The sequence below is a fragment of the Brassica rapa genome, chromosome A04 (assembly GCF_000309985.2).
Source record: "Brassica rapa cultivar Chiifu-401-42 chromosome A04, CAAS_Brap_v3.01, whole genome shotgun sequence".
In the NCBI taxonomy this organism is placed as follows: Eukaryota; Viridiplantae; Streptophyta; class Magnoliopsida; order Brassicales; family Brassicaceae; genus Brassica; species Brassica rapa.
In genome coordinates, this window is record NC_024798.2 from 4,322,051 (window position 1) to 4,332,526 (window position 10,476).

General features: G+C 30.5%; 1 protein-coding gene across 2 annotated transcripts; it reads left to right on the forward strand.

The window, feature by feature from the left end:
• The first annotated feature begins 96 nt into the window (after positions 1–96).
• Positions 97–7,224, forward strand: LOC103872171. 2 transcript variants are annotated; one of them, XM_033290508.1, is made up of 2 exons: positions 97–4,046; positions 4,133–7,224. In XM_033290508.1, the coding sequence occupies exon 2, from the start codon at positions 5,937–5,939 to the stop codon at positions 6,768–6,770; it is 834 nt and encodes a 277-aa protein (XP_033146399.1). In that variant the 5' UTR covers positions 97–4,046; positions 4,133–5,936; the 3' UTR covers positions 6,771–7,224. The 2 variants fall into 2 exon arrangements, with proteins under 2 accessions (XP_033146399.1, XP_033146400.1); XM_033290509.1 differs by having other exon boundaries at positions 97–3,393; positions 3,503–7,224.
• Positions 7,225–10,476: the final 3,252 nt, after the last annotated feature.

Here is a 10,476-nt window from a genome sequence, read left to right on the forward strand (position 1 = left end):
GGATTGAGATTTAAAATTTTATAAAATAAAAAAAAAATTTAAAAATAGTTTCAAAAAATATTTTCGAATAACAAAAAACAAATAAAAAAATTTAAAAACATTTTCGAAAACAATTTTATAAATAAGTTCGAATTTAAAAACATATAATCTAAAACAATAAAAATTATTTTTTTACTTTTTTTAAATTTTTAATTTTTTTAAATATCTAGGGTATTAAGGTCATTTTACCTATTAAATGAAATATTTGATCATTTTTCTCCTTGTGGTCTATTTTTGTGATCAAAACTTGAAAATTGTCTATTTAGGAGAATTATCCAAAACAATATCCTAATGAATTAGTCAAAGAATTAAAATAAAAGTATATCAGGCGTTTCATATAATATGGCACATTTTTAAAAGTCTAATTATATGAAACAAAGAAATAACCAACACACATTAACACGGAGTTCTGATTGGGTTTTACTCTTTTTTTGCTAAATTATAAACTCTTTTTTTTTTCCTTTACACCTCTAGATCATTCATAAGTATATTGGATTAACCGAGTAAACAAATGTTAGCAATCAGATTTTGACTTACCAAATTTGTAAGTCTTTTTAAAACCAAAGATAATGATTTTATTTTACAAATGTTCCTATATGAATTGGTACCATTTACTTTTTTTTCTTCTAAGATTAGTAGACTGCATATGAAATCTACATTTAATTTATTTTTAGTCAGTCTTTTACATTTTAGCAAACACAAAAGTAACCTATTCAACGAAGTCAAAGTTTTGGTCAAATGAAAATCTTGCATTTTATAGACTTCTCGGGAAATTTACATAATGTAGACTTCCGATGAAGTCTACTATAAAAGTCAAAATTTTGGTCAAATAAAAAATTAACCTATTTTACGTAGACTTCTTAGTAAGTTTACCCTTTTTTTTTGTTTTCAAATATAAAGACGTAGACTTCTAGGAAAGTCTGTGTTACAAAAGAAAAAGTTTGGTCTATTGGAAAACTAATGTGTGTGTGACAAGTAGACCACATCGTAAGTCTATACATATGCGTAGAGATACAAACAGTCTACTATTGTGACACATATCTGAAAAATTACGAAAACCATGTAAAAACTTTTTTCCGGTGTAAAGCTTGTTTTCAATCTTTTCGACCATCCAAACTCCAAATATGAACAAAAAGAAGCACATTTGACGGTTCTTTATTAAAAAAACTCGAAAAATATAAAGTTTGTGTTTATGAAAATGAAAGTTATAATAGTTTTTAGATGAATACTATTACACAATTATGATTCTTATCAATGCATTTTAAATCTAATTCTTTAACTAGCTAAATTAACTAAACAATGAAACAATTAATAACAATGTAAAAGAACAATTATAAACGTATGGTAATGACATTGAGTTTTCTGAAAACAATAAGAGGAATTCCTTTGAAATCGGAGACTGTTCATATGAAGTATACAACATAGTAGACTTTCGTTTCAATCTACTTATGTAGACTGTTATAGACGTCTAATCTTTGGGTTAGTTTTTGCAATGACAAAATTCGCGAATTGTTTTTTGGAATGACGTCTAATCTTTGGGTTATTTGAAAAAAATTGTGATTTATACAAGTAGACTTTATAGGTAGTCTACTTCATAGACAGTCTTCATTTTAAAAACGGTTAGTTTTGCAATTTCTAGAATTCACCCAGTATTTGACTCTCAATAGTAGATTTCATATGCAGTCTACATTTAAAAATTTAAAAAAAGTTCAGTTTTGCAATTGACCAAATTTGACTTTCGACGAGTATATTTCAATGGAAGTCTATCAAGTTTACTTTCCAATTTGACGGCTTATTTTTGTGTTTGACTAAAATAAAATAATAGACTTCATATACAATATACAGTTTTTCCTAAGAATAGTAGAAACATTTATTAATTTTTGGTCAAATTTTTAACATTTTAATCAAAAACAAAACATGTTTTTGTAGAGTAGACTTCATAAGAAGTCTAATAAAAGAGTCAAAGTTTTCGTTAAATGCAAGATTGACCTCTTGCAGATTTCCACTACAGCCTGCTTGATGCAGACTTTCGTTGAAGTCAACTATTAAAAGTCAAAAGTTCGGTCAAATGCAAATCTAACCTTTTAGTTTTTCGTAAGTCTGCCAAAAACACATTTTGTTCTCAAAGATAAAGACGTAAATTTCTAGTGAAGCTTGCGTCACAAACAATATAAATTTTGTCAATTGCAAAACTAATATATTCGTTGAAAATTAGATCGCATAATAAGTCTACACATATACGTAGACATACAAAATAGTCTACTATCGTGAGATCTGAATATTGACGAAAACTGTTTAAATAGTTACCCTTTTCGGTGTAAGCTCGTTTCCAACCTTTTCCACCGTCCAAACTCCAAATTTGAGCAAAAGAAGTTGTTTTCACCATTCTTTACTGAAGAATCCCGAAATATGAAATTTGTGTCTATGAAAAAGAAAGTTATGAGAGTTTTTGGATGAAAGCGGAGAGGATATGAGAGGAAATAAAGATTTGTTGGTGTAGAATGAGAAAAAAGTAGATAGAAAATGAATGCTTGAACTTTAAGACCTCAAACATGGTTGTTCATGGTGGTTGAAAAAATTGATAAGAGTGTCATTGTTGTAAATAAGAAGAAATGTTTAGAGTTTTTCGGGTTTTTTTCGAAAATAAAAGGAATTAAATTATAATAGAATTTTTGTAAATATTGAGAAAAGTCAAGGAGGGCATGGGAATGTTGTGGTAAAATATTGTTGACATAAAAATGGGGTTAGTTTTGTATTTGACTTCAATTTTGGGTCATTTTTGTAAAATCATCTTATTTTTAAATCTAATCATATAACTTTTAATCATAAATTGAATAAAATATCCTTATATATATATATATATATATATATATATATATATATGAATGAATGTACGCGTCCAACACGTACCCGCTTCCTAATTTTTTTTAAAAAAATTGCTTTTGAGCTTCCATACATTCTGATTTCGCGTAACCGCTCGATTCCGCGTACCCGCTCGATTCCGCGTACCCGCTTTCGATTCCATGTAATTCTTGAAAACACCCTTGAAAACACGGCCAAGACTCTAAAGCATGTATTGCATAACTTACAACTATCTAAGAATTAGCTAACCTAATAAACCAAAACTTTGAATAATTACAAAGTATATATATATAGCCAGAGTAATGAAATTTTGCAATATCTTCGCCGTACTCACTTGAATATAAGCATGCATTCAATTGGTGAACCAATCATGAGAATGGAACAAAGTTTAGTAAATATAGTACAATGTTGACACCGAAATTGGATCGCTAATGACTATCATTCATTGCTTTCCCATTTACTGCGATCATCATAATCTTCAGCTATATAAAAGTATGTTTTGCCCCATGAAGTTCATCCGTTCTTTCTTCTCATTCATAAGCTTTTTAAGAAATATACCTTTGAAAATGGCTAACTCCTCTGTCCTCCTTGCCGATTGAAGGCTGGCGGTTGTCCCTCCACCGTCGATGTCCGCCTCCTTAGTTTTTGGGAAATCAGGAATGTGAATTGCGGCGGCGAGCTGATGGGGTTGACATGCTCCTCCTTGAAGCTCAGATAAATCCACCATCAAAATCATTATGTATTTGGGAGATGATAATTGTTTTGTTTGTTGATTCTGTTTCATGTATTGATTATTATACTTTTAAACCTAACTTTTCTTTTAATGGAGATCCATTTGTTCATGTCTTCGTTATAAAAAAAAACAAATTCCATAAGCTTCTGTTATCTTAAAATAATTGGACAATGATTATTGTTTTGTCTGTTGATTCTGTTTCGCTTTATTTGTAATTTGTAAATTCATTATCAAGCTTTTAATCCAAACATTCAGTTTAAGTGGGATCCTTTGTATATTTCTTGATTATCAGAAAATCTTCCCCGAAGTTTATTAATATAGTTGATGATGAAATTGGCAATCTTTATATGTCTTAAAACATTATTTTGAGGAGTTAGAGGAAGAGTCCCCAAAGGACAACTCCATCGTAGTGGTATGTTACTTCTGCCACACCTCTTATACTATAACATTTCAAGAAATGTTTTTTATAATGCTGAAATTGATTTATCTTGATGGCAGTATGTGTTACTTGACGAGCTTCGCCGTAACCAACGAAGTTGAAAACACTGACTCTGACCAGACGTTAGGGTGACGACCATTCGCATTGACAAGAAGGCTTTCACCGTCAAATAAACACCAGTCATTGACTTACCGATAGATATTGAAGCTGAGATGAGAAGATGAATGCTTGAACTTAGGCAAACCATGGACATGTACAGCTCAGCGTCGAAAGAAGCACTTAATACAAAAGAGCGGTTAGAAATATAGGTGTCAAGCAGGGATAGTTGATGATGAGCAAGCTGCTCCGTCTAAAACTTTATGACTCCCATGTTTCTCTTGAAAAATTAGCATAAGCTGTGGAGAATGTAAGAAGCTTGAATATTTGAGGAAGCTAGAAGTGCTGAAGCGACAGTCCTGGCTATATTCCAAAGATGGAGAAGGCCAAGTCTAGAGCTACAATGGAAGCAAGTGAGAAAGCGCAGATGATGGTGGAACTAGAAGGAAGCAAGCTGAAATGAAAAAAGAAGAAGGAAATCGCAAAAGAAATACGGTTGTTTAATTCTTTCGTACATAACGATGTCTGGTACAAAAGATAAACTTGATCACAACCCTACTGCCATTAGTCTTGAAACCAGATGCTGCTCAAGACATCCTCACATGGTTCTTCGCTTTCGTATGTGTCCTGCATATGGTTATTTGGTGTATGAGTTCATAGAAAATGGAAAATGGGAGCTTAGAGGAAAGGCTTTCAAAATAAATTACTTTACCTGAAATACACGATACAATTACAAATCATTAAAATAATATCAGATAAAACTCACATAACGTAAAAGATTTTCCATAACATATCTTCTCGACAAATGACACCTGCTAACCTAATAAAATAATCAGAACGTTGACACATTTGAAAAGAAATTCTTCCAAGCACACCTCTAATTTAGTATATAAACAATTAGATCTAATGACAAATACTAAAAATAATGTTATACTATTAATAAAGCTGAATCCTTTATTTTCCTGAGGAAATTTCATCAAGAGAAGTTGTCTAAAAATTTAACACTATAATTTGTAGAAGTTTATTAAGTATTCCACATTAAACCAAATTTATAGATAAAATATATAATTATCCAAAAAAAATTGATCAATTTTTAAAAAATCTAACAGAACATTTGAGATCAATCTAAAATAATATTTTGGCACATAATTAATCCGAGATTTTTGTACAAAAATCTTATTTTACTTATTATCAAAACTATTACTGCAGTAGAATAAACAAAAAAATATGTAAAACTATTATGTATTCATAATCATTTCTTAAATATTAAGATAAACATAATATATTATAAGAATAACGAAACATACACAATGAAAACTAATATTACATTAAATTAAAGTAAGCTAAACATTTTGAAATATTCGTTAACATTAATTATATATTTACTGAACATTTTGAAATATTAGTTGTTTAAAATTTATATTTGCAAAAGAGGTGAATCTAAGTTGAAAAAGGATTTTTTTTTTTTTTTGTCATCAAGTTGAAAAAGGAATTAAAAAAGGAAATATATTCAAAAATAACAAATTCAGCTTAATGAAAATCAAACACAAGCCTAATTAGAAAATGATCCGAGAGATCTTTGAAAAAAAGAAAAAGAAAACATACATATCATAACACAAACGGGATTATAATTAAATAAAGTGGTAAGTAAAATCCTTAAGCTGTAAGAATTAGGTTCCGTAAAAGGTGTTATAAAAAGAGAGTTAGGGTCTTGTTTTTTCTTACTCAAATACTCATCATCAAAGTTCTCTGATAATTCTATTAATAATGGCGACAACCACAAGAATGTTCTGCTTCGTGCTCGTGATGGATCTAATGGGATGTTGTTGCTCGGCAAAAATCTACAAAGTGGGAGACTCGAAGGGATGGACGACAGCGAAGCACGGTAGCTATTATGAATGGGCCAAGCGTAAGGAATTCCAAGTGGGGGATTCTCTGATGTTTGAATACGATGGCAACGTCAACGACGTCACTCAAGTTTCCACTCGTTTGGAATACCAATTCTGCAACTCCCTTTCTCCTAAAGCTGTCTACAACACAGGGCACGATCTCGTGACTCTCACGGAACAAGGTTATCACTTCTTCATCACCTCAAATCGTTCTCAATGCGTAGCCGGACAGAAACTCGTCGTTTTTGTCGTCCATGACCATCCTATGATTCCTCCACCACCGAGAAAGATCCTTCCATTTGGAAAAGATTACAAGGTCGGTGACTCCAACGAATGGACGGTTCCTGAAGAGAGTGACTTCTATTCCAAGTGGAGTGAGGAGAAACAGTTTCATGTGGGAGACAATCTTCTTTTCTACTACAACGACCAAGTCGATGACGTCCTAGAAATCAACAGTGATCTTGAGTTTAAATTTTGCGACACTACTTCTCCTGTTGCCGTGCACAATGCGGGACAAGATCTCATAAGGCTAACGAAACCAGGAATCCGCTATTTTATTACCTCAAAGATTGGTCATTGTGAGGCTGGGCTTAAGGTTCGAGTTGTGGTGCGACCACTATCCAAAAGTGTTCCGAAGAAGATGCAGTTGTCACCTTTCGACCGTCTCATCAAGTGGCTACACGATTCCTTCACACCCCACCCCCATCACTAAGATTTCGTTTCTTTTTTTTTTTTTTGTTTGAGCTTAGCTTCGTAGTATTTTTTTTTCTCACTCGTTTTTGTTCTTTATTTTATTTTCCAAATAGTGTGGGTTTCTACTTATTCCTATCATTGTGGAGAGACTTGATTCAATAAAAATAATTTTCCTTAACCCTAGCTGTATACACATAATAGACTCAATCACTCCACCTCCATGGAAAATAAAGAAATTGAACAAAGACGAGAGAAAACAAAAACAATACGGAAATATCCTAGAATATCACTAAAAAGTTTATGTCACAAATATAGATTCTAATAAATAAAACGATCAAAATATTTTATTAAAAAGATAAATATACACTTATATCCTAGGGTTAACTAATCCAAATTTTAAAATTTAGGGTTAAGGGGTAGGAATTAGAAATTGAGAATTAAAATTTTATAAAATAAAAAAATTGAAAAACTGAAAAAATAATTTTAAAAATAGTTTTAAAAAATATTTTCGAATTACAAAAAAAAATTGAAAAAAATTTAAAAAAAACATTTTCGAAATTTTTTTTATAAAAAAGTTTGAATTTAAAAACATATAATCTAAAACTATAAAAAATTATTTTTTTTTTACTTTTTTAATTTTTTTATATATCTAGGGTATTAGGGTCATTTTACCTATTAAATAAAACATTTTGGTCATTTTTCTCTTTGTGGTCTATTTTTTTGATAAAAACTTGAAAATTGTCTATTTAGGATAATTACCCAAAACAATATCCTAATGAATTAGTCAAAGAATGAAAATAAAAGTATATCAGGCGTTTCATATAATATGGCACATTTGACTTACCAAATTTGTAAGTCTTTTTAAAACCAAAGATAATGAATTTATTTTACAAATGTTCCTATATGAATTAGTACCGTTTACTTTTTTTCTTCTAAGATTAGTAGACTGCATATGAAATCTACATTTAATTTATTTTTAGTGTTTTTTACATTTTAGTCAAACAGAAAAGTAACATATTCAACGAAGTCAAAGTTTTGGTCAAATAAAAATCTTGCATTTTGTAGACTTCTCGGGAAATTTACATAATGTAGACTTCCGATGAAGTCTACTATAAAAAGTCAAAATTTCGGTCAAATGAAAAATTAACCTCTTTCGCGTAGACTTCTTAGTAAGTTTACCTTTTTTTTTTGTTTTCAAATATAAAGACGTAGACTTCTAGGAAAGTCTGCGTTACAAAAGAAAAAGTTTGGTCTATTGGAAAACTAATGTGTGTGTGACAAGTAGACCACATCGTAAGTCTATACATATGCGTAGACATACAAACAGTCTACTATTGCGACACATATCTAAAAAATTACGAAAACCATGTAAATACTTTTTTTCCGGTGTAAAGCTTGTTTTCAATCTTTTCCACCATCCAAACTCCAAATATGAACAAAAAGAAGCACCTTTGACGGTTCTTTATTGAAAAAGCTCGAAAATATGAAGTTTGTGTTTATGAAAATGAAAGTTATAATAGTTTTTAGATGAATACTATTACACAATTATGATTCTTATCAATGCATTTCAAATCTAATTCTTTAACTAGCTAAATTAACTAAACAATGAAACAATTAATAACAATGTAAAAGAACAATTATGAACGTATGGTATGGTAATGACATTGAGTTTTCTGAAAACAATAAGAGGAATTCCTTTGAAATTGGAGACTGTTCATATGAAGTATACAACATAGTAGACTTTCGTTTCAATCTACCTATGTAGACTGTTATAGACGTCTAATCTTTGGGTTAGTTTTTACAATGACAAAATTCGCAAATTGTTTTTTGCAATGACGTTTAATCTTTGGGTTATTTGAAAAAAAATTGTGATTTATACAAGTAGACTTTATAGGCAGTCTACTTCATAGACAGTCTTCATTTTAAAAACGGTTAGTTTTGCAATTGCTAGAATTCACCCAGTATTTGACTTTCAATAGTAGATTTCATTTACAGTTTACATTTTTTCCTAAGAATAGTAGAAACATTTATTAAATTTTTGGTCAAATTTTTAACATTTTAATCAAAAACAAAACATGTTTTTGTAGAGTAGACTTCATAAGAAGTCTAATAAAAGAGTCAAAGTTTTGGTTAAATGCAAGATTGACCTCTTGCAGATTTCCAGTGCAGCCTGCTTGATGCAGACTTTCGTTGAAGTCAACTATTAAAAGTCAAAAGTTCGATCAAATGCAAATCTAACCTCTTAGTTTTTCGTAAGTCTGCCAAAAACAAATTTTGTTCTCAAAGATAAAGACATAGACTTCTAGTGAAGCTTGCGTCACAAACAATATAATTTTTTTCAATTGCAAAACTAATATATTCGTTGAAAATTAGATCGCATAATAAGTCTACACATATACATAGACATACAAAATAGTCTACTATCGTGAGATCTGAATATTAACAAAAAACTGTTTAAATAATTACCATTTTCGGTGTAAGCTCGTTTCCAACCTTTTCCACCGTCCAAACTCCAAATTTGAGCAAAAGAAGTTGTTTTCACCATTCTTTACTGAGAATCCCGAAATATGAAATTTGTGTCTATGAAAATGAAAGTTATGAGAGTTTTTCGATGAAAGTGGAGAGGATATGAGAGGAAATGAAGATTTGTTGGTGTAGAATGAGAAAAAAGTAGATAGAAAATGAATGCTTGAACTTTAAGACCTCAAACATAGTTGTTCATAGTGGTTGAAAAAATTGATAAGAGTGACATTGTTGTAACTAAGAAGAAATGTTTAGAGTTTTTTGGGTTTTTTTTTCGAAAATAAAAGGAATTAAACTATAATAGAATTTTTGTAAATATTGAGAAAAGTTAAGGAGGGCATGGGAAGGTTGTGGTAAAATATTGTTGACTTAAAAATGGGGTTAATTTTGTATTTGACTTCAATTTTGAGTCATTTTTGTAAAATCATCTTATTTTTAAATCTAATCATATAACTTTTAATCATAAATTGAATAAATTTTCCTATATATATATGAATGAATGTACGCGTCCAACACGTACCCGCTTCCTAATTTTTTTAAAAAAAAATTCGCTTTTGAGCTTCCATACATTCTGATTTCACGTACCCGCTCGATTCCACGTACCCGCTTTCGATTCCATGTAATTCTTGAAAACACCCTTGAAAACACGGCCAAGACTCTAAACCATGTATTGCATAACTTACAACTATCTAAGAATTAGCTAACCTAATAAAACAAAACTTTGAATAATTACAAAGTATATATATATATAGCCAGAGTAATGAAATTTTGCAATATCTTCGCCGTACTCACTTGAATATATAAGCATGCATTCAATTGGTGAACCAATCATGAGAATGGAACAAAGTTTAGTAAATATAGTACAATGTTGACACAGAAATTGGATCGCTAATGCGCTGCAGCAATATTTTGTTCCGGTTCTTGTTTCTGTTGAACTTAACCTCAACTGCACTTCTGAATCTCTATAAACATCCCGTTATGCCACACGAGCCTGATGCTAATTGATCTAGAACAATCCAGAAAGAGATCTTGGTGCCGTTGGATATATCTCTCTCATATTTCACGTACATCTAGCTTTGTTAAATATATAAGTATATTCTGAGAGCTATTCTTGTTTCAATTTGAGAGGTTGAATCAGTCCAGGAGGAAAAATTGTTTTCCAAATTTGTGTTTCACTTTCGGGAAACAGTTTTCTGAAGTGA

Bases quoted from the DNA above. Each gene is read 5' to 3' on its own strand.
- LOC103872171 (XM_033290508.1), top strand. From the start codon at position 5,937: ATGGCGACAACCACAAGAATGTTCTGCTTCGTGCTCGTGATGGATCTA.